Source organism: Cyanistes caeruleus, chromosome 1, assembly GCF_971803275.1.
Source record: "Cyanistes caeruleus chromosome 1, bCyaCae1.hap1.1, whole genome shotgun sequence".
Lineage (NCBI taxonomy): Eukaryota > Metazoa > Chordata > Aves > Passeriformes > Paridae > Cyanistes > Cyanistes caeruleus.
Genome location: NC_141701.1, coordinates 71,781,427 through 71,805,546, shown reverse-complemented (window position 1 = coordinate 71,805,546; position 24,120 = coordinate 71,781,427). Strand labels below are relative to the sequence as shown.

At 36.8% G+C, this 24,120-nt stretch overlaps 1 protein-coding gene across 5 annotated transcripts in view; it reads right to left on the bottom strand.

Moving 5' to 3' along the window:
• ADCY2 (adenylate cyclase 2) overlaps positions 1–24,120 on the bottom strand; it is a 294,388-nt gene that overhangs the window by 5,890 nt on the left and 264,378 nt on the right. For 4 of the 5 annotated variants that reach the window (XM_086900724.1, XM_086900803.1, XM_086900951.1 and 1 more), the window contains 6 exons: positions 21,425–21,544; positions 16,353–16,537; positions 14,778–14,862; positions 8,879–9,037; positions 2,960–3,106; positions 1,847–1,954 (listed from right to left, as the gene is read on the bottom strand). In XM_086900724.1, coding sequence (XP_086756850.1) covers positions 1,847–1,954; positions 2,960–3,106; positions 8,879–9,037; positions 14,778–14,862; positions 16,353–16,537; positions 21,425–21,544 — 804 coding nt within the window. The remainder of the gene's footprint in view (positions 1–1,846; positions 1,955–2,959; positions 3,107–8,878; positions 9,038–14,777; positions 14,863–16,352; positions 16,538–21,424; positions 21,545–24,120) is intronic. The other variant, XM_086900890.1, reaches the window with a different exon arrangement.

Sequence of the window (24,120 nt, the reverse complement as noted above, 5' to 3'; positions counted from 1 at the left end):
TTAGATCAAACAATGGCCAAGAGACAGCATGCATTTCACTTCTGTACTACCAGGCAGTCTAGAGGTGATAGATCCAAACCATGCCTTTTGATTGTCAAGTGACTGATTACCTGCTATCTAATGCTGCAGGCACTCAACATCTTTGTGTGCCTAGAATTTAATTCATTTTCTCTAAGTGTCTGCTTCTATTGTATTCCCTTTCATAATAAATAATGCTTGTGGACAACCCCACAGAGTTTCTTCCCTCTCACTGTTGCACAGCTCAGCACCCTTATAAAATGCTAAAGATCCAGTGAAATTCACAATTTTAAGAATTCTTCCACTGATCTCATCTTGCAGATAAGCAAATACCTCTGAGAACATTTAACAGACCTGAAAATGACTAAAATACAAGAGGAAGAGGGCAACCCCACTCTGCCCTTTTATTTACAGAGCTTAGACCACTTATCAAGGCTGTAGACTTAATCTTTCCTCATACATAACAAAGTAGCCTGATTTTAAGTGCTGTTTTGAGTCCTTTCAGGCTGAAGAGAAAATGGATTTTTGTGTCCCACAGACTATGGTACGATCTGTGAGTAAGTGAATGATTTCGTAAGACATGGACTTCTTAATCTCTATGAGAAAAATTACTGAATCTTCCCTATTTCTTGAGATAAAGGGACAGAAGAGATGGACAGATGACAACTTCAGAGATGACTCATGGAGTGCATGCATCAACCTAGGGTGGGACAGTAGTGGTGCTTGCTGGAACAGCTGTTTAGGTAAATGAAATCTGTTTTCTTCAGAGTTCACTCTTAGATAAAACAGATGGACCGGTTCAGACCCTTTTCCTAGAAACTTAGTCTTCCTTGGATGCATATTTTAAGTTGGAGGTGGTTCCCAGCAGTATGTCTACCAGTCAGTTGCTGCCACAGTAGATACTGCAGGATCTGTGCATCTTTGAGAATCTGGAAGAAACTGAAGGCTGCTGAGTTGTGGATTTATGTTGAGAATGTGAACTAAATCACCAAAGGAATGCTAACTGTGGATCTCCTGATTGTGGAAATCACTCAAATGATAAATTTCTTCCTCTGAATACACTAGTTTTAGTTGTGATGGAGAGCTCTCTATGTCTTCACATCTTCAGTCTCAAGTTCTGCATTTTCTTCATTCCCTTCACCTCCCTGTATTAAATATCAGAGCTAATTTAAAATAATTCCTTGTCTTCAGGATCCTTAGGGTCTATAGTTCATGTGGTAATTGCTTGTGTTTAGAAGGAACATGAATTTGGCAAGAGCATATTAATCCTTAGCAGAGACTGGTGATTCTTAATTGCTGTCTCTCTCTCACACTATCCCGTAGTACTCTAAAGATCAAGGCAAAAGCAAAGTTTTTGAATAAGTTATGAACTCCTTCTCTGAACTGGATTTCCACTGACTGCAGTTCCTAATCCTACCATATTAAGTAAACTAGAAACAAAGGAACATATTTGCAATGCTGAGTCTGAGGGTTCTATAGGTGTATAGTTACTAAAGCAAATCTCCCTCCCAGCTCAATGGAAAACATTAACTCTTGCAATCTTTTGTATGCTCTGTAAATCCAGTCCTGATGCAGCACATAGGAATAAAATGCTGTACTGTATTTTGAGTAGAAAGCCTGTTTTAGCAAACACACAGGTGGAATTTTCAAACTGCAATATGAATAAAAATTCACAGACTGCTAAAGTATATACTTGTCCAGTACAATACAATCTATGCTAATAAGAAAAAAACTAGACCACATTATATATATAACCTGCAGCCTAGTGAACAAAATTTTAGCCTTCATTTCAGTATGCTTTTTGTTAAGCAGAAACATTTTCCTGTACCTGACACTGCTCTTGGTTGGGTGTAGCACTCAGTCCTGTTGCTGCCATGTAAGTGCTTCCAATGGTCTTTATCTTTTCAACACCACTGAACTTTGGCTTTGACAATAACTGTAAAACAAGGACAGTCATTCATTATTCAGATCAGCAGCCCTGTTACTCTTAACACCAGAGAATCAACTCTTAGAACAGTTTCTGTATGGACCTCAAATGGTTTCACAAATATATACAGAATGAAGGACTTAAAGGTAGATAAAACAGTGGCTATAGAACTCCAAGGAAAGGGGATTTCTGTCTTCTAAAATACCTTTTTAAAAGGGATGAAATTTATAGCAGTGAGAATAAATCCTATCTTATTTTACATAAAGGTTTTAAAAGTCAGTAGACTTTGCACTCATGTGATATTGGAACTGGATCACCATGCCAGCCAACATTTAAGCTTTAGGCAGCTTTCTGAAAGTAAGCATTTATTCTATGCCAGTGGAATAGTCCATGTCAATGAGGTGAAAAACCAAGGATTTTAGTTCATATATCCCAATTTGTTTTGAATATTGGGCACCCAATGCTCTCCAAATGGGTTTACTGCTAAAATACTCTCTATAGCTGCAGATCCACAAATTCACACTGCACTCTGAGTTAACTTCCTTATACAGAAATGTTTTCAGTGAGAACTTTACAGATGCCTTTTCCCTGTCCATCTGTAGTCATGCTCTCTACTTGCTTCTGACTTCAGAGAATGGGATATTAACACTTTTATAATCCTTTGATTTGCTTGTATCAAATGTATAACACAAAGTTATACCTGACTTTACACATTCGTATTTAGAACCTGTGGTTAATACATAACATTTAATGTAACTGCCTCAAGAGCTGCAGCTAAAGGGAAAAAAAAAAAGTACACATAGGATTCTCATTATAGCAAATAAAAAGCAATTGAATATGATATCAGATCACTATCTGATTTATTCCACATAAATCTCTTTTTTCCGTTAATAGTCCCCATAAGTATATTCTGACAGCTTTTCCACTCTCCACTTCAAGTATGTTTTCTGACTGTTGCATATCATGAGTTAGTAAGATTGAAACCATATGTCAATCATTCTTGTAGGAACATACATCATCAAAGTCCGCAATGATCTCATTTAGCAGCCTAAGACATTCCAACCCTTCCTTATTTACATCAGATTCTGTGTAAAATTCCTTGAAATCTGGAACAGAGGCAAACATGACACAGACGCAGTCGTATGACTGATGATAGAGATCCTGTAAAGAAAACAGAATGAAGAAAAAAAATTAATCATACCCAGCTGTAAATATGTTTCCTTATTAACATGCTGTGTCTAGGATCTAAAAACAGAGGTGTGCAGTAGTTAGAATTCCTTAAGAGGGAGGTTGGATGTTTTTTGCATTTAGTTGCATTTATTAATTTTAAATATTGCATCAACCTGTTCATAAAAGAGACAATATATAAGGCTGAAAATACTGTAATGATTTTTTTTCTTCCTGAACATTAACTCTATTTCAACAAAATGTTCACAAATTATTAGATAGAGCCCATCTCTGAGACTTCTTATGAAGAGAATTTAGTATGGCTTGCATGGCTGAAAATGTATTTTGTAAAACAATATCCAATTTATTATTAGCTGTTTGTTATTGTACTGACTAAAAAACTGAACCAAAATCACAAACTCATTGTATTACAAATGCATAATGCAGTATGACCCTGATTGATAGTTCCTAACTTAAAATGACAATATGCCTAAGAGGTCAAAATAATTACACTTTCTTTTGCATAACAAGGAGCTGGGGCAAAAAGAAAGAAGTCACCTGAACTGAAACTTACTTATGGCAGTCTGCAGTGCCTTCTGAAATGAGAATATCTCTACTCCACAGAAAGATTCTGGTGCTAAAAATGACTACCTCCTACTACCCCTTCAGTTTCCTCTCCACTGCCCTTCAACATTAGACTATCTCTTCTTTCAGGATAAATTTATATCCCCCCAAAAAAGGCAGAAAGAAAGAAAATTTATTAAACTAATACTTAAAAAATAAATAGTTTCTATAAACAAAGGTAGACACAGCAATAAAAGAGGCTGTGTAATGGTTTAGATTAGTGAATTTGAGTTTCTTGGCTAATGCACTAAATAATGTGGTGGGTTTAGTGCTGGCTAAAATTACTAGTGTACTTACTTATTTTTTGTTGTGAGATATGGATTAGGAGAAAGGAAAAATAAATATTAACTTAAAAGGTATAAAGAAAATTTTATTAACAAGACTAAAAGAATTAGAAGCATTAGAATAAAACTTTTAGAACTTTTTCCTCCCCTTGCCTGACTTCTTTTTATTTCTTAACTGATAATGTAGAGACAAATTTTGGATTTTGAATTAGTTTCTAAATTTACAATAGTTTTTTATTAGTTCTTATAGGGAGAGGAACCTTTTTTTTTGTAATGCTATGGAGACTTCTTTACAAGAAACAGTTCTCTCTGCCTTTTTGATTTTATGAATAGCAGCTGCCTGGGGAAAGATTTGCAGTCATGAAAACTCTTCTCATTTTCACAACCTTTTACAGCTGCATTTATGGGCCACATCAAATTATGGGGTATTATTTTAAGTATGGGCTGTTTAAAAACAAAGGTTTTCTTTATCTACTTCTGCAATTGTTTTTGTTTCTGAGAATACAGGTATTTTATTTTTTTCCCTGGAGTCAAAGGATTTTTATCACTCTCTTTTTTTCTGTTCAAGCTTTTCATGGGATCACAGTCTATTTAGCATTTATTTTGGTTTCTCATGGATACATTTGCTCCCATTTACAGTTTGAATACTTTATCTTTCTATACTCTCTCACAGATTGAAATATTTCAGTGTATTATTGTTTATTTTCATAGTCTTACTAAAAGAACTTTTAGCTCAATTAAAACATCTTCTCATTCTCTTTCTATCTGAAGCTTGACTTTTTTTCTACTGACCTTGCTGTTTTCATGTTGTTTTTTTATGTGTTGTTACTTTTTTTTTCTTTGAGAAAAGATCAGGGTCTGCAAGTGTCATCTGTGTAGTAAAAGAGTTAATATCTCTCCCAAGCCTAAAGATAGTTGTAAGCAGTAGCTGCAGCAGTCACAGTAATAAATTTCAGGCTATGCTGGGCCCCTCTCTTTGCCCAGCAGCTGCTGGGAAGAAAAGAAAAGCCTAGCTCAGCTTAGGGCCCAGTGAACCCTGGCTCTGCCCAAGCCAAGAGAAAAAAAAAGCTGTGTTAGCAAAATATTTACGGCTGTAGCCCAGACCAGCCTGGGGCCCTCTGGCCTCCTGTACCACACACAGGAGCTTCTGGGGTCCAGCCCGGCTCTCCCCAAGCCTTGCAGGGCACAGGAAGTGCAGGGCTAGCTCTACTAGAGCTTAGTTACCTTTCAAAGCCAGAAGTAAAAAAAAGGCCTGTTTATTTTTAGAATGTAAACCTCATAGAGGCAAATCTAGCTTCTTAATAGTATTATCAGTTGTTTATTTTTAAAATTAGTCAGCTATTAGTTTTTTCTAAGCACAGAAAAAACTCTCAGCAGCTTCTTTCAAAAAAATAACTTTTATAAATATTTTTTCTTTTTTACTAAATATCAAATACTGCAAAACTAGCACAGGCTGTTATCTAATGTAAAACTACCTTCAAGTTGTTATTTGAGTAAAAAGGGATTTCAGTGCTCACATGAAAAGAATTTATTCTGTGAGTTCAAGAAGCATAAGATATTATTTCCCTTTTTACTTAGAAAAACTTGGGTTTTGCAATTTGACAGTCAGTGTGTCCTTTTGGAAGAATGTGGTGTGCCTGTACACAGATGTGGACAGACATGGAGGATCTTAACTGCTGATGTATAACTAAAAAATAACAGAGTGATGGGAAAACTGCTGACTGTTTCATCCCATCACAGGTGTGAAGGAAGTTTCTGAGCAAACATGAAAATAATGACAGACAGACAGGAACACGAGCAGCTGGATGAGACAAATTATTTATTACTAGATTTTTGTGCATCCTGTGTTTTCAAAGGATTCTATATCTATAGGATTGCTGAAGCTCCATCACGACTGTGTGCTGTAGGGATGGGATATATTGTTGTGATTCACAGCTCAAGCTTTACTCTCTTGTTGCAAAATGATTAAATCCAGAATTCTGTGACTGAACCCAGAGGTCAAGCCAGTAAGGAAATCTGGTCTGACTGTGAGTGTGTTGTGTGTGGAGAATCAGGTGGGGCACCTGTTGGCTCACTGGAGCTGCCCACTGTGAAGGGGACTCGGTCCCAGCTCAGGTGGTGTAGGTGTGACTGCCAGAGTAGCTCCTGGATGGTCAGATGGGAGTGTTTCCCTAGCAAGGTACAGAGACTACATTCTGTGGTTAACTCAGCTTTACTTCTATTTCCTCAGGTCACCTTCCCTGTAACTTCAGCTATAGCAACCTACTTGTCCTCCTTCCTATCTAATACTGGGGCAATATCCATAATGCTCAATAACATAGCACCATCATGGAAACAACAAGATATAACCAGATATATAACTATTTATAACCAGATGAATAGTAGTTCTGACTATCACAATAAATTTCAGAGAATTTTAAGGAGTCATCCCCAGCTAGTTTATTTAGATCAAAATAATATAGGATGTTACAACTGAGTGCCTTAATTTTCCTGAAAGTTCTTCTCTTGAAACAGTACTCTCCAAAATGTGTAGTCATAAAAATAAATGCATTACCATTCTAGGAAGGAACAGCTTTTCTTATTTTAACAAAAACAAAATCACCCTGTCCTTTGCATTCAAGCCTTTTTCCTCTTTAATAACATCTGAAATTCTGCAAATTATGTTCCTTTTACTGTCCCCTCATCTCCAGTGCCTGAAGATCTTCCTGGGATCAAGAAGGAAAACCAGTCTAATTCTATCCCTTGGAAGGCTATGGTGGTCAGCTTCTCTGGGGCAGAATTTTTGCTCTAAGTAAGGTGCTAGCTCCATCCTGTAGCTCATAAAGCACAATTCCTCTTGCTCAGTGATGGGCTTGCCAGTTAGCTTGCAGCAAAAAAGCTCCCGAGCACTTTTTACTAATAGAGAATCTGAAGGATAAAAGCATTAAAGAGAAAACTGCAAAAGCCAAGTGCAGATATATTGAATCCTGTCCCTCTTTCCTACTTTTCATTTTAGATTTGAGCCCGTCTTTCTCTCAACTGGAAAATAACCTGTCTTGTATCCAGCATGCAGACCATAAGCAGAAACCCAGCTCTGGAGGTTCTAGTAAAGGAAACAAACCTTTATTATTTGCTCTGAAGGAACTTTGCTTTTGGTGTATTAGCGCTAGTCAATGTATATCCTGCTATAATGGTCATTTGAAACTACAGTCCTGCTGCTCCCCATTAGCATTCATCCACTCACTTTTTCCCTTTCCATTTTTTCTGCCTGCCTTCTTTTTCAGCAGCACAGTTTGTTTTCCCTTTTCTCCATACAGCTGCATGCAAAATATTAAGGGACGTAGTATTTTGAAATAGAATATTCATCTGTCTTCTTAATCTCGGAATTTGTTTTAAATAGAAGAGAACACACGTAAATCTATACTAACTTGAATGTTTGGAGCTAAGGAAAATGTGGACAAATTTCAATGTCGTATCTGTTGACTTAGGTATCCACACAGAGAAAACAAAGGTGTAACTGCCCTAACATCTTTAGGTGTATCTACATACACAACCTTGCTGACATTGAAACAAATCTGAAGACATGACAGATACTTTTATTTCTGAATACTATCAGAGATTTGAATGGGCCTTCCTTTGAAAACTGTAGAAAGAAACAAAACAAGGAACAACTTGAGTTTTCGGGGTTTTTTTAATGGATGTCATTAAAATTATGTAAAATATTTTTTACTTCACCTGACATGAGTTAGGGAGCTCAGCACATTACCATTTCTGTGCTTCATTAAATTAAATAAACTCATTTCAATCTAAGAATCTTAAGGGGAGACAAGACAAATCCAGTAGTCAATACAAAGGTAAGCAGATGGTGTTGCACTGCTGGCGAGCTGAGGTAGAGTAGCACATAATCAAAAAAGCAATCTCCTGATGGTTTGCTGATGGTTTGCTGATGGTTTGCTGAGAACTGAGAACTGGAGCTGAGTCAACTTTGCTTCCAGCTAGCATCTTCACTGCATTCAAAGGAACCCCACAGCAACTTTTGTTCGACGTTAGCTACCAAATGAATATTTGCAGGGAATACTAAAGTATTGAAATGCAGTCCTGATTAGTACTGCTTAATGCAAACCACCGTGAAAGGGAAGAAAGATGTTGTCCTTTTTGGCTCAGAAGATCAAAAATGAATCCCTATATCTGCGCTCTTTTGTCAGTTTTGAAACAATTATTTGGCATGCACAAGTAAATCAAACTCTTACATTTAAGATCTCTATAGCTGTTACTCTCTCTAAATGGATTTATTTATTTACTGATTTTTATTTTCTTTATTATTACTGTAAAGGAATATTAGGAGCAAATCTAGTTTCCAGAAGAGTAAAAATGGACCTTTTAGGTGACTTTTCTGGTGCTTGGATTAGGTCCATTAAGCAGTGAGTAAGCAGGTAATTCAGAACATCTTTCCAGAATTAACATAGCCACTGGTTCAGGGAAAAGGTTAATTTTCATTCTAATAAACAAGCTTGCCAGCGAACAGGAGAATATTCAGAACCTGGTTTCAACTTTGATCACGAAGGAAAAAGTATCTCAATTCGTATGATTTAAAATTAAACGCATGTTGATTCATCCATTCTGTTCTTCCTCCTCCTCACCTGTTTTTACTGTCCTTCAATAGGCAAAGTGCATTGCCACTTAGGAAAATGTTGCCTTTTTATTTCAGGTTATTATGGTGCATTCAGTGCTGTAAAGCTAACCTTATAGGAAGGAAAGGGGAAATGAAAGTGACTGTAATTTTATATTTTCACTGTAAGGACCTACTGTTCAAAACAGCATTAGATGGTATTTCCAGGGTACTTTCTTACAGAGTAGAGGATATACAGAGACAGCTGACCTCATTCTTCAGGTTTCTTGCCAAGAAGTGTTCAGCTACGTGGGCTGGAAGCACATTCTCCAGAAGCACCCGATTTAGGTTCTCCATGGTTTCAATCTCCTCACGCTCTTTTTTGAACTTGTTCTTCCACAGGAAGTCTAACCTACAGTAATATTCATTCTGTTACAAGAGGACACAGAAGTAAAGAAACAATAGGCATCTTGTCCTGTTGGAGGATAGGTTTAAGAGACAAAATAAGCACAGTACACAACCCCTACAATGCTATTATTTGGCTACTCAAATGAATTCCAAATCCCACAGAAGGCACACCCCAAGCATACACTTTGTGACATACATTTTATCAAATCTAACAAAAAAGCCCAGGAGAAAATAAGAAAAGTTGCAAGGTTCTTTAAACAATGGAAGATTTATTTATCTACTCTCAGGCTTGAGTAGAAATTCATTCCAGAAATCAAACACTGTAATGGAAACAATTTATAGTTCTGAACTTAATATTATTTTGTAAGTGTAGAATTTCACTTAAAATAATGGGCATTTCAGGAAGACCCTAACTTTTACTAACTTGAACTTACGCCATGCAACCAGCCTGTCAAGAAGAAAACAGCCTATTGATATAATATACATTCAGTATATCAAATCATGATCAGACTATAAAAAAATGGCCCAGTCAGTTGGGCCAACTCAGATGAGTTTTGGTTTTGTTAGTTGCTTTTTTGTTGATTGGTTGGTTGCTTTTACATTCCTTTCTGTAATACTTTATCCTGCTTTTCTTTTTGTCCCTGAGTTTTCATAGTAGCTTTCTAGGAACCATAAGAACAAAACCTGGAACCATATGAAAATACCTAACACCCTTGGAGTATCAGTATGTTTTGAGATCCAATTTCACTAGAAAGGTGGTGAAAAAGTAATAAAACTGCACTTTTGTGGAGCTCTCTCCACTTGCTTTCAATATTGTCAATGTATTGTCATAAATTCTGTGGCATTATTTCCACATTAAAGCCTCCTCCAGCTTATCTCATTTGACCTGATAAAAATTAAGAGCTATTTCAATGTAGTCTTAATGATTTAACACTAACAGGCAATCTCAATGAAGACTATGTTATTAATCAGAAGAGTATGATTATGATGACATCTTATTATAGAAAAACTTAAAAGTTTTGGATATTGTTATTAGCAGTCAGTAAACATTGACGTAAAAAATGAGAGTAATCCTTCTGACTGGACAGTGGCTGTCACATCTCAGAATGATTCACAAGCATTCTACTGAGATCACAGATAAAGATAAGAGTATAAAGTTGAAATTAGATGTATTAAAATGATTTGGCAAGCTTTTAAAAGGTAATGAAAGAAAAAACTGATTAAGAAAATACTGTATCTGCCAAATACTTGCAGGATGAAAAAACAGTAAGAGGAAAATGAGTCTGCCACTTAAATGCATAGAAAGAAATACACTCAGGTTTCCTTTAAATTAGTTGAAAAGGGCCAGGTACTATTTAAATATTCAATTACAAAACTGAAAGGAAACATCCATAACATGAAATCATTGTTAACATACTCTCTTTGTGCTAATACCTATGCTAGGACATACTAAGGATAATACTAAGGATATAATTCAGACCTTAAATGCACTGCAAAAGAAATATTCTGGCTATTCTGACTCAAAGGTGACATTCTTCTGAAATAAAAGGCATCTTAACATCTTAGAGTGGATCATGCTGCATCCCAGAAATCTGGACTTTGGATGTCAAATAAACAAAGAAGCTAGATATTTTAAATAATTATATATATTTAAATTAGTATATATAGATATGGATTATATATGGATATTTTAAATAATTATATGTTACTAAAGGATATTTGCAAACTATAAGCAAAAGAAGAGTAGACAGAGACTTAAATACTTGTACAGACAATCATAAAGGTACAGAGAACCTGAGAACAGATTTCTGCACCAATTTGGAAATAGGATTTTATTGTTGCTCTGTCATTGTGCCTGTATTAAGTGGCAATTATCAGTCCTATAAAGAGTGAGGTCATGATTAGGGATTTTTTCAGAACTGTCCACATGATGCAAGATACATGCAGTCACTTTTTCAGAATGTCTTTTATATATACATGCTAGATATTTATACATCCAATAATTTACGATTAGTATACATATAAATACACATAGAGGTAAATTCAAATGCCACCAACAGTATTCATGAAGAAAAAATCCAATAAAACCCTGAGATGTCAAGATTCTTGGCATAAATTGACAAAAGTAACATAGATGGCTGCTGCAATTAGATATCCATACATTGTACCAACTTTATATTGAAAAAAAAAGGTGGTAGCTAAGTGAAATTTTCAAAAAAGATGTTGCTTCTTTAAAAGCTAGTATCAAACAGGTAATTTTTTTACTACCTTAGTATTTACTTAATTAAATTTAGGCTGCTCCAAAAAAGGGCAAAGAGAACTCAGAGATCAGAAAATAAAAATCAGAATGTATTCTAAAATTTGGTTTGAAATTAGAAAAGTCAGCATATCATATTTCCAAGAGAGAAAAGCACTGGCTTATTAACTTTAAATTGTGGGATTGTTTTTTTGTTTGTTTGGGTTTTTTGTTTTTGTTTGTTTGTTTCCATTATCTGAAACTTTCGGTGGATATCCTGATCAGTCAAAACAGAGTTTCAGAGAACTGAGAAATGGTACGGATATAAGGCAAATATCTGGAAAAGAAGAAGGAACAATAGAGCAAGATACTTCATAAAAAAACAGTGAATGGTAAGGAAAAGAGCTATTTAGACATACTGGCTAAAGCTGGTACAATTGGAAGAGTTGACATACATGTATGTCAACAATGATGTCATCAATGATGGAGGTAAACATGCCTCCATCTACTACAGAGAAGTAAATGGTCATGTGACTAGCAGTGAAATTCAAAATAAGTTTTCATTGAATTCTTTCAGAAGAGGCTTTTGAAGAGATTGTTTTGCTCAAAAAGGGAAGAATTTCCTCACAAAATAAAAGCTCACTAAAAAAACAGAACAGAGACAACAAAGAAACAGTTTTTACAGTTCAGGGAAATTGCCACAAGCACCTCAGCAGTAAAACTACCAGTGAAATTCAGTGTGGATAACTACAATATAATCAATCATGGAAAAAATTTACAGCCAGCCTACAGTAAGGTAGGGTAATGGGACACAGTATTTTAGGTACCGTTGAGAAAGGAATTCACAGGTTATGTCAATACTGGACTCAAAGCAGATTATAAGAGAGATTCAGTACTTAACGGTGCTTAAATGTGAGCACACTCCTTCTTACACAGTCAAGCCCACACCAATCTGGATTCTCTTGGGAAGGGTGGAAGGGTTGCCATTCTCAACACATGGTCTGTCCATCACATTATTAAGTAACTCTAGGGATCTGTATTCAGGGTGAAATGAGTCACTGTGTCTCAGTGTCAGGAAATGGTTGTTGCCTATGCTGGCAGGGCCATCAAAAAAACCAGTTTTGCTTTCTCCTCGTCACTTTTGTCTGTTCACTCCCATTCTTCTGGCACAAGCATTGCTGTAGCCATGCCATAAATCTTGAAAATAGATCTGGCTCAAAACCAACGATTTCTGCAGGGCTAATTTTTAATCCTCAACATTTCCCTATTTTGATCCACTATACACCTTCATGGTGAGCTGTTCCAGTAAAAGTGAGGAGACAATAGGATAAGAATAAGCAGCTGAGGGAAGGTCTACTTCTTCCAGTTTAGCTGTGCAGCTAAAAGAATTAAGTAGGCTCATAAACCATGTAGTGATATACTAACTCTCCCTCTCTTCATCCCCACTGAACCACAGGCACTTATCCGTTGCCTCTGCTTTTGATTCAGGAGAGGCATCTCTGTGACCAGCATGTTCACAAACTAGGCTTGCAGGAAAGCATCCACTTTTTGTTTGGATGAACTTTTTGGTTACTCATCCTGGGGACAGAAGAGCACCCATGGCAGCTGAAGGGAAATGGAAAGGTCACCCTTTTCATCAGTGGCTATTATCTTTAGCATTTTTAAAATAATCAGATATCATAAAATGAAAAAGTAGCAATAACTACCAGAGAAATTGCTTGTATATTACTCTCTGTGGAAGAAGGGTAAGGAAGAATTTAACTTTGTTGACACTGCCAGGATGGCTCAACAGCATCCTGCAGGAGCCACTCAATGAAAGTAGAAAAGAGGAAGTTTAAAAACAGAAAGACAGACACTGTCACATGAATTTTTATCAAACTGTGAAATTCATTATCAGTGTTGGGAGCACCAGGAAGATAAAATGGGTTAAAAAGGGATCAGACAGTGAAACAGAAAGCGGAACAGCCAATAGCAATTAAACACAGCCACAGAAATACCAACTGGCAGAAGGTGGAAAGTATATGTCCTTGGAAAGGTCACTCTGTGCAGGTTGATTTCCTCCCCTATTATTTTCCAAGCATTTGCTACCAATCAATATCACCAACAGTAGCTTAAAATGACAGGTCTTATGCCAGTTATGTATTAAAATTAGTTCATAACATTTTCCAATAATATTTAGACTGCTTAAGAGTGTTTGAAAATGCAGAATTTTTTTCCTCCTTCTTTAAAGGAGAGTAAGTTAGCAGAAAAATCGAAAGCAAAAGGCTGAAGAAATACAAATAAGTGTTATCATGACAAGGATCCTGGACCTACAGCTCTGAAAATGAAGACTTTTCCATTGTGTGATCATTTCTTAGTTGGTGTGACAGAGAACACCTGTAGCTATGTGCAAAACAAACTTTCTTGCTGATCTGACTGAACCCACAAAGATATCTTTCCCAGTGAAGATGATATTCCTTCTCTCCTTTATTATTGGAATTGTACCTTCTGCCTCCATCTGAAACTTGGGCTGACAGGACTAAAGATTCTCCACTGATGAGATGAAAGAAACCCCTCTTTCTGAAGGAAAGTAGATGTTCTCTAGACCCACTCTGTCACCACCATCAAATGAACAAACTCTAATGTGCTGCTAGTGACAAGGCAGATGAAGAATGTTATTTCTAAATCAAGAAGGATGTTCCCCACTACAATAAATACTGCAGAAACTGCCAGATAAAAATTTTTTTGTGGAGTAACCTGCAGGGCCTGCATGGCAATTTAAATGTCAGTCATTACCTTTTGAGGAATTGTAATGCAAAGGAATGATTTAAGGACAGTCTGGAATAAAGTCCTTCTCATGGCTGCAGTCTGTGAAGGCTCAGGCTGTTCATGAGATCTCACATGGATGGCCTCTTCCATTTCATGAACCCTGTCTTGTGCACAGCATTGTTCTGGCACAATGGTCTGGAACTGCAGCTTTTAGCCATGAATCCTGTACAGGCCTGAGTATTTAGAGAAAAAATGGCCCTTGCATCTTCCCTCAGCTTAGTACAGAGTAAGACCATTGACATCACATTTGTTCTAGAAAAACACAACTGGGTAATAAAAAGAGTAGTTTCCTGTTGGGTCACAGTTTTAGTGCAACTGTGGCCTCAGCATGTGGTACACTTCTGTGTGAATGCTATATTGTTTCTGTGTCTGCACCAAATTGTAATAACTGTGAAGAAAATAGCTTGCAATTAAGCAATCAGGGAGACAGCAGATGGAGGCAGACAGATGGGAGCAAACCAGGAAGCAACAAGTCAGTATCGGTCAGAATGACAAGCAATAGTCACACAGTACACTATCAGAATAATGTCAATGATAGTTACTGGTAAGTTTTAAGGGTGTATTGGAAGGCAAGAAAGAACATAGATGCTCCTGACACTCCTTTGCAAGGGTATGGGAAAGAACAGGACAAAGGTGCTTCTTTGAGAAGGTGACAGACTGCATGTGGCAGTGGGAATTGTGTCCACTGGTGCAGGTGAAGAGAAATGTGCATCTTACCTGTCTACCCAAAACCAGTAATGTGATGAAGAATATGAATAAGGAAATTGAGCCCATTGTCTTCAGGTCCTTCAGTATTCCTGGCCTATAAAATAAAAACATAGGTAAAGCAGGCTGCTTGAAAGTTAAACCATTATTACTTCAAGCACAAAAGTAAGACCACAATTTATAAGTACTACTTTCTGGTATATAAACTAAAAACATTTAAATATGATATGCTATATTATTTGATGAAATATCATTATTTATATTATGTAACTTTAAATAATTCTACTACATTCTCCTCAAATGTGCCTACATTTTGAAGTCCAATAATAAGATGACAATTTAGGAAAAATAATACCCTTTTTTACTTGCAAATGGAGAGCACTTGTAGCTTATTCTATACAAGTAGAATAAAAATAGATTTTTAATACAATAGCATTATTTCCATCATAGAGAGCTCGACCATATCCAATGAATATGAAGAAACAGAAACTAAAGCACCTTAGTCCCAAGATACCTTTTCACCTGAGAATTTCAGGAGGCACAAACTAGATCTTGTACAGTTTATTAAAAACTCTGTTTTCACAGAAGTCACTAAAGGTAATGGGAACAGTTCACACTAGAACTTTCCTACTCATGCCACTGAAACAAGAACCTTGCTGGGAGATTTAGGAAGGAAAATACCAACAGACAGAGCTTAGACTCACAAAATCAAAGCTGCCAAAAGCACAAGCTCAATCCAACCTGTCCCCAGGTTCTCCACACCATACCCTTTCCATTAATAAAACAGAAACAAAGACCAGGGTTTGTTATTGTAGTCTTTACATTTAAGTGCAAAGAAAACCTACACTTTTTTTTTCTTTTTTAGATTATTTTTCATTTGACATCCTTTTCCATGATTGTTACAGCACAGAAAAAATTTATATTGAAACTACACTCTCAATATCCAGGTTTTCTGATGTGGCATATGCCATATACTTGCCATACACAGAAGAGAACCACCTCTTTGTTTTGAAAATGAGGTAGAAATTACAGCTGTCCAAAAATTATTTTACACAGGAATAACAGGATATGGAGTCATAATTTTGGTCTTACATATTATCACCTATAGCAAAGATTTCAGCAGTCTCACTAAAAATGAGATACATAGGCACAGCAAAATAAAATAAAAAAATATCCAAACTGTTGGTCTACTAATTTTTTCAATTGCTAAGACTTAATTTGAAAACATTTCAGGCTATGTACTAGTTCTGGGGAAGCCGATTTTCTTCCATTTTTAGCAAATATGCTCTAAAAACCTTCATCACATGCAGCCTGAGGCCTTAACAAACTTGATGATGACATCTTTGTAACATCCTCTATGACAAAAATGCAAATTAAACCATACTATATTTCCTGCAGTATGTGATTTAAATGCCTTGTCCAGACTTACTTAATTCTAATTTATTCTAATCACAAATCAAATTAACTTCAGGAGGAAAATGATTTTACATTGTGACTCTGATTACATAGCCAAACACATATGTTCCATGACATAAGAACTACCATGGGTAGTATTTAACTTCAGAAAGACTGGAGTTAGCCACCTACCTTCTAAGAGGTGCCATCGCATACATAAATTTGCTGTAGTCATCCAGCATGGGCCCATGGCTGTGCAGAAGGATAACATTGTAGCCCACCAATGCAATCAACATTATTACCATTTTCAACTCATAATTTATCCTCAGGAAAACAGAACAGGAAATGAGCCCTAATATGCAGCTGTATATAAAATACTGGCAAAGAGAAATCAAATGGAAAAATATTTACAATTTGGCTCTTGAGTAGGAAATCATGCATAATAAAATGATCAGGCTACTTTAAAAAACAAACTATTGTCTGACCACTGAAGTGTGCAATCTATCACAGTCTGGTACACTATGGTTTATAGACAGTCAATAAAAACAAATTTTTGGTCCCTAATTTTCTCCCCTTGACACATTTGATTTACTCATCTTCAATTGTGGGATACCTCTGCTGGTGTTGAAATCTAATGTAGGAGTCTGCTGCCAATAGATTAACATAAGATTTATTCCTGTTACACTGTAAAATTTTCATTCATCCTTGAGTTCCAGGATTACCCTGTATGTCTTGCTAGCATTTGGGTCAAGGTAAAATGTCTAAAGGCCTGAAAACAATAATTTCATTGCCTATATTTGCAGTTTTTATGAATCTCATACATATACAATTTTACAAACTCTAGAAATACAGCTAGGATAGGAAAAATAGAAAGCTATTAACAAAACCTATGCATAATATAAGTATAAATATAAAAAATCCTTTTCCCAAATCCTGTAGAGCAATAACCATATAAGAACACATTCGATTGCTAAAAAAAAAAGGCTTTTCTTTCCTATGTCATATATATCAACAAAAATATGTACAGTTGAAGTTTTTTTCCTGGAAAAATGTTTTCTCCTGATACTTTCTGGAAATTGATTACGGCATAAAAATTAATGATACGACAGGAATCATCTCTAGAATCATTATCTTAGTCTTTAATGCACAACCCCTTTGCCAGAAATTCTTCCTGAAAATTACAGTCTGGCACCCTGCAAGGAAGTTTTTTTCCTGAAACTACAAAGCATTCTATTTCTAGTCATGCTGTTTTCAGACTACTGTTGACTTGTTGATGGCAGCACTTTTGACAGAGCCTAAATCACTGTATACTAATTTTGGAAGTTCAAAGATGGATAATTTTCACAGCACACATCAGGCTAAAAAATTATCTATCTCAATCTTTGTTGCTACTGTAATTTGCTTGAAGATCTGATTGAAATAAGAAATAGATAGAACTATTGTTCAGAATCACCAAAAATAAAACTTCTCTGATAGCTGCATTTCAGAGGAGGTCACACTCCAAATTCAGTGTTACATAAAAATAACAGCATCTTTTTTCGAGTCAATAAGGCATTCTACTGTTGAAATCAGTTTTCCAAAAAGAAACAAGCAGAGGCAGTGTTGTGGTTTTAAACCAGTAACTAAAAAAATTACTTATTTCTTGCTGTGAGATATGGATTAGAACAAGAGCAAAACAGGCATAAAACTTAAAAGGAATAAAGAAAGTTTATTGACAAACTACAGTAATAAGAACACCAGAATAAACTTCTAGAAAAACCTTTTTTATCCCCTATCTACCCACTATTGTTCACATGACAACAGAGACAAAAACTTTGGAATTTTGGTGGTTAAAACAGTCTCAATTCCTGCTATAGTCTTTTCACCAGTCTTTGTAGAGAAACAGAAGTTTCTTCCTGTTAATTTATGGAGTTTCTCACAAGAAAACTATTTTTGTTATAGTTTTCCATTGCCCTAATGTTAGCTGCCCAGAACTGCTGTTATCAGAGCTCACTCCTCCCATTTCACATCACTCTGAAGTGTGTATGGGCCATGAGTATAGGGATGTCATTTTAAGGATGAGTTATTCAAAAGCAAAAGTCTTCTTCATCTGTTTCTGTGAGCTTCACCAGAAAACAGTTTTTCTCATTAACCCCCAAGGCTTCAAATTTTCGCTTCACTGTTTCCAGCACTTCACTATATCACAATCACTCTACTTTTTACTCGAAAGTTTCACTTTGAACACTCTATTCCTCCCTATATACGGACATGAATTAAAGGAGTTCTTTCAGGACTTTATTGTCCATCTCCATAGCTTTAACAGAAAAATATTTCATCTTAATTAAAGCATCTTTTTAATTCTCTACCTTTCCTGAAGCTTCTTTTCTTGTCTCTGATAGTTTATAAAGTCTCTTTTCATGTTGATCACTCTCTTTTTCTCTCTCTGGATAAAAGGATTAATCTGCAAGTCTCATCTGAGAAATGAAAAGTTTAAAATCTTGCCCAGGCTTTGTAGATGGCTCTGTGATCTCTGCCGGTGCAGGAGCTGGAGCCATCTGCGATAGAAAATTCCCCATTGCTGCTCTGGAGAGTGTAGTTGCTGTCTCAGCTCGCCGCAGGTCCAGAGCTTTTTCTCCTTCTTTACTCAGCAGTCCACAGTGAACTCCGTCACTGCAGCCGAGCCAGAGACCGGCTTGGCCCGGCCAGAGACCGGGGCAAGCCCCGCAGGCCCCATCTCCCGGCCGGGAGACGCAGCAGGCCCAGCCCAGCCCCCGCCCAGCCGCATGGCCTGGGCAAGGGGAACGGGAGGCCAGCCGGAGCTCTGTTACTTTGCACAGCCAGGAAACAAAGAGCCCAAAGTGCCCTGACTTTACATCTTAAGGTAGGGTTCACAAGTTGATCTCCCTTTTCAATGGTTAAAATTGCTGTCAATTCCCAGTAATGACCAATAATTGGTCAGGAGAAGGGACTCTTTTCAGTCCCCAGCAACTTCAACTTCCTTAGCTCTCACAACCACCTTAAAGGTAAAGTCACCTCATGACAGGCAGTCTTGAATACATAACTGGATACTGTTTGACAAAGACCCAGAAATTTTCAAGTGGAACAGTCTCTGACAGTGTTCCATAAGAATACAGAGAACAGATTGAAAATTTCAAACAAGGGTGGATGAATTAGACAAGAGTGGCACAGCCACACATTTAAGAATGCAGACCTTGCATTGCAATGCAGTGTGTCAGTAAGAAACAAGCAGAACTGGAGTGTCTGGCAATACACAGAGCAGTGAAGCTGAGCAGGTGCAGGCCCCTGCTTAGCGCATTCCTCAGCCACAGGATAACCTCAGCCAACTAAGCTTAGCCAACTTTTCACCACCCAGGATCCTGCAGACAGCTCCCACATAGTACCCAGTGTGATGCCACTTCTGCAGCCTTTATCCAGCAGTGCAACAGCAAGCTCTCATGGATGTCCCTTTTGTCTGACAGCTGAAGCAGTGAACAGAAATGCTTCCTTTAAAAAAAAATCCTCTAACAGCTGAGAAGAAGAAAATGCTGGGTAATCTCTACAAAGACAGAATCTGCACCTCATGCTGTACAAATCAAGATTCTCAGTATCTGAAGGGGAGTAACTTCATCTATTCTCTTTTTCTTTCTTTTGCTAGCTAATAAATGTATTTTAACCAATACCTTACAGAGTCTGAGTGTCTTTCTTACTGGGATCACAGGTCTGGTGCCTTGCAGCACCAAGATCCAGCCCAATGCATTTGGTCTCTTCTCTTAAAATTTAAGACCTACAGTTCTGTGGATATGAAGATCTTTAATGATGTAAGAAGGAATTCTACTCCCATACTTTTATATAGAAAAAAACTTGAGGACAAAGTAATTTTGCAAATTTTGTAAAAAAAATTCCTAGTCAAATAAAAAACATTCCAAAATTGCATCTTTTAGGTGTCAGTATTATAACTTTTATTTATTTAACATGTGGAGGTGGCTGCATTGATATCAGATGGTATTTTGTACCAGGAGCAGATATACACATTAACTTCTATTACATGGAAACTACAGAAGCATCATAGCAAAACGAAACAAAACTAAACACAAAAATGTTACTATAATTTATTGAGGAGTCTTTGCTAAGTCTTCTTAAAAAGTAAGCTATACTAATCCAAAAAGCCATTTTGGGAGGTAGAGAAAGAGGCAAATCAATTGTTTTGCTTCAAAATGAACTTAATTCAACTGGGGCTAAAGTAATTCCTGAAGCTCTTATGGACTTATCTTAGATGATGTAGTCAATAGATGTCAGGTTTACTATCATAAGTCACATAAAGTTTATTGACATGAATAAAGCTTAAAACTAACCACAGATTCAAAATAACAAATTTTTAACAATAACAATAATAACAATGTCAGAAGTGAAATTTTAATATAATTTTTATGCCAATATATCAAAGAAAAAAAATTCTAGATGAAAGAATTTGTTTTAATACTTTAAGAGCTATAAATCCTGAAATCAGGACACACCATTTTGGCAATAGCCTCATTATTTCACCATAGAGATGAAATAAACTCCCTTCTCCTCTTGCTGCTCCCAGCTTATTCACCCAACCCCAGCTGACCTATTTTGACACAATATATGGCTTGTTTTTTTCAGCTGCAGGTCTTTTGTAATCCTGTTAAGAATCACTGCTCTCTACGACACAGCTCCCACTTTTTTGCAGCTATGTCCTTCCCCCTCTTCCTGTATGTGCCATTGTGCTTTTGGTTCAGGTTACAACATCTTCTTCTGATCAGTTCAGATCTCTGAAGCAGTTTATGTAGTGGTACATTAAAGTTTTATTTCCACCCTCTCACACCATTTCTTACCAAGTGTGCAATGACAATTTCACACTTGAAAATTGTAAATATTTTCAAGTCAGTCACCTGAAAAGATTCCCACCATGGGAAACCTGCTTGCAGACTAACCTGGCTTTCAGTGCACAGTCTGCTTTGCAGATGCTGTGTGTTATCTTGATATTTTGTAATGTGTTAGCATGGGTTACTTAAACTTCCTTGTTATTATGCTGTTTCCTGCTTTTTAAATCTGACATTTATTAAAACCTGTATTTTCAGAAGTACTAATCTCATTTAACTTCCCACTTATTTCACATGCAGTTGCAGCTGGCAAAAAAAAAAAAAAATCAAGCTTTTACTGCAGTCTCAGAAATGGGTGGGTGTTTAACTTCAAGCAGATCTGGTAATACTCAATTTAGTGTAATTGTTGTAAACAAATAAAGAAATGTGAAATGAACTTACCGGTAGGAAAAAACAGTTATTTTGTATACACCACTGTGTCTGATTACTTGAATCAGGAAAACTTGCATTTGATGAATTAAGAACTGAAGGAAAAGCTATCACAGCATTATCTAGGAAAAACTAGAAAAAAAAAATCAACATATAATCCTTTAGCATGATAGCTGTTTAAGGTCAAAATAGAGAATAGAAATGGAGAAGCATTGAAAGCCTTGCATGTAAACATTTAACTTTGGCATTTCACTATTTTTTGTATTTTAATTTGAAATAGGAAAAGGAATATGACACACCATGATTACTTGTTCCTGTATTCTCAAACAAAAACAACTTTGCTAACTTTCATCTGACACTTTCAATTTGAATAAAAGACAAAATTCTCTTTTTTATATTACTTTCATATATCAGAAGCTCACACATCCAAGAGACAATGATGAAATAAATTCAATATGAATTATTCCTGTGTTTACCTCAACTTAATGTCCTATTTAAACACAGGAAGAATTAGAGAAAGAAAAAGAAGCTTCACTGAAGTTGATTTACACAAATGCAATAACATAATAATGCTGACATCAATACCAGGACTAATGTAATTGAAACAGAAAAGGGAATCCAGTTATCTCTTGGGTCATTCAGCCAGTTCTTGGTCAAATTCAGCCAGTAATCACACAGGAAACCACTTCACTTGGAGCAACTAAATTTGGGTCAAAACGATTTATTGATTTACTAACGTTAGATCTGGTCAGTCATAGTTCTGAAAGCCAGGTCTTGGAAACATGCAAGGACAGAGACCCACAATTCCCCTTGGCAGCAGTCAGCAATGTACATGCGCTGTGACTGCTTTTATCTTTCTAAAGACTATCCAACCTCCCATGTCACTGCCTGTGTTAAGTGCCCTTTGATATGTTATATAGCTCTGCGGAGAGGAGTCCGAAGATATTCTCTCTCAAACTCCCCTTCAACAGAGCTACAAGGTTGTGGATTTGCAAAGGTTATCAATACACCACCTACTACCAAAACCAAGCTGGCACTTACCTGTGTTTATGCAGTTGCACTTTTGTGCTCTCATGATTTGCTAACATAACTGTGCATGTAAAATATGTACTGTGCATGTAACATATTTGCTAATGTAACTGTGTATTGTAGTTTAGGGCCTGGCGCTGCGGAAGAACTCAGGATGTAACGGAAAGATAGCAGACCCCCTCTCTGCTAAGATAGTAAGTTCTCTTGCAATTAACCAATAGCATCTAAGTGTGACGTATGTAGATGGGAGTAACACAGTGACCCTAGGCTATAAAATGTTAAGTTTCCCTGCAATAAATCACCATTTTTGCCATCCATCACATTGATGGAGTGGGAGGTGGTCCGCGCGGCTGGGATAGCCGCCCGTGCTGGAGCCGATCGGGGTGCTTATCTTGCTTTAAACCCAGCAACTGTGTATGTGAAACTACATATAATTAACCTGCCATCAGTGAACTACAAAGTTGGGATCAAGATCAGTATCAGAAATATAACAGATAAACCATGAAAACAGACCGTATAACATGTTAATAAACACCTACAGATTTTGAAAAATCCTTCTGTAACTGGTCCCAAAGACCTCTAATGCTGTACACATGCAGAGAGTTACATGCACATCTGCCTCTTCCCACACAAGATGTGTGGGTGAAATGCACACACTCCCTCTTCTGGGAATGCAGGTTCCCCTACTGGCACATGCTGCTGAAAATAGATGGAGGTACTCCAGTTTTATGTGCACTTGTGCAGCTCCCTGCAAGCTGTCAATGCACATGCTGGAGAGAGGTCCCTGTGAGTTCATGTGCAGGGACAAACCTGAGCAGTGGTCCCTGCTTGTCCCAGCCCATGCTGTTCTCTGCCCATTTGCATGGTAGGCAGGTCACAGTATCCAACAGGCAGGCTGCTCTTGCTGGCTGAGGCAGAGGTGTGATGCCAAAGAAGTGACTTATGACAGTGTCAGAATAGTATTTTGACAATCATCTGTTTCCACTCATAGCTCTCTGTCTCCTGTTACACATTTGAACATTGCCCAGAGAGGATGTGGAGTCTCCCACAGGGGAAATATTCAAGAACCATCTGGACACAATCCTGTGCCATGTGCTCTAAAATGACCCTGCTTGAGGAGGGAGGTTGGGCCAGATGACCCACTGTAGTCCTATCCAACCTGATCCATTCTGTGATTCTGATCCTTTTATATTTCTTTTCACACTATTTCCTTCTTTACTTAAGGATTTTTTGAAGTAATTTGGTTACTTTTTAAGCCAGCTCATCTGCCTTGTTTAACAGAAACAATTTTGGGCAAAAGCCCTTCAGACAGCTTTGAGGATTTATTCCCCTTCCCTGCCTCCAGCTATTTAATAGATTTTGCTAACAAGGGCATATGCTAAGGGAACTCACATCACACTGAGAGTGCATATACTTTTTCTATAAACATGAAATATTCAGTTTCAGAATCCCACCTTATGCATGTCCCCAGAACAAAGATTATTTAACATGAAGAACTCAAACACAATTATATTATATAAACACATATGGCAGGCATATTAATATATGTTAATTTATATTTAAGCATTTTAATTTGGGTTTTTAACTTTTCACAAAGCATTTCTGACCTATAAATGTTACATGTATACACAGAACACTATATGAAATATGGTATACCTATGCATATATTAATAAATATA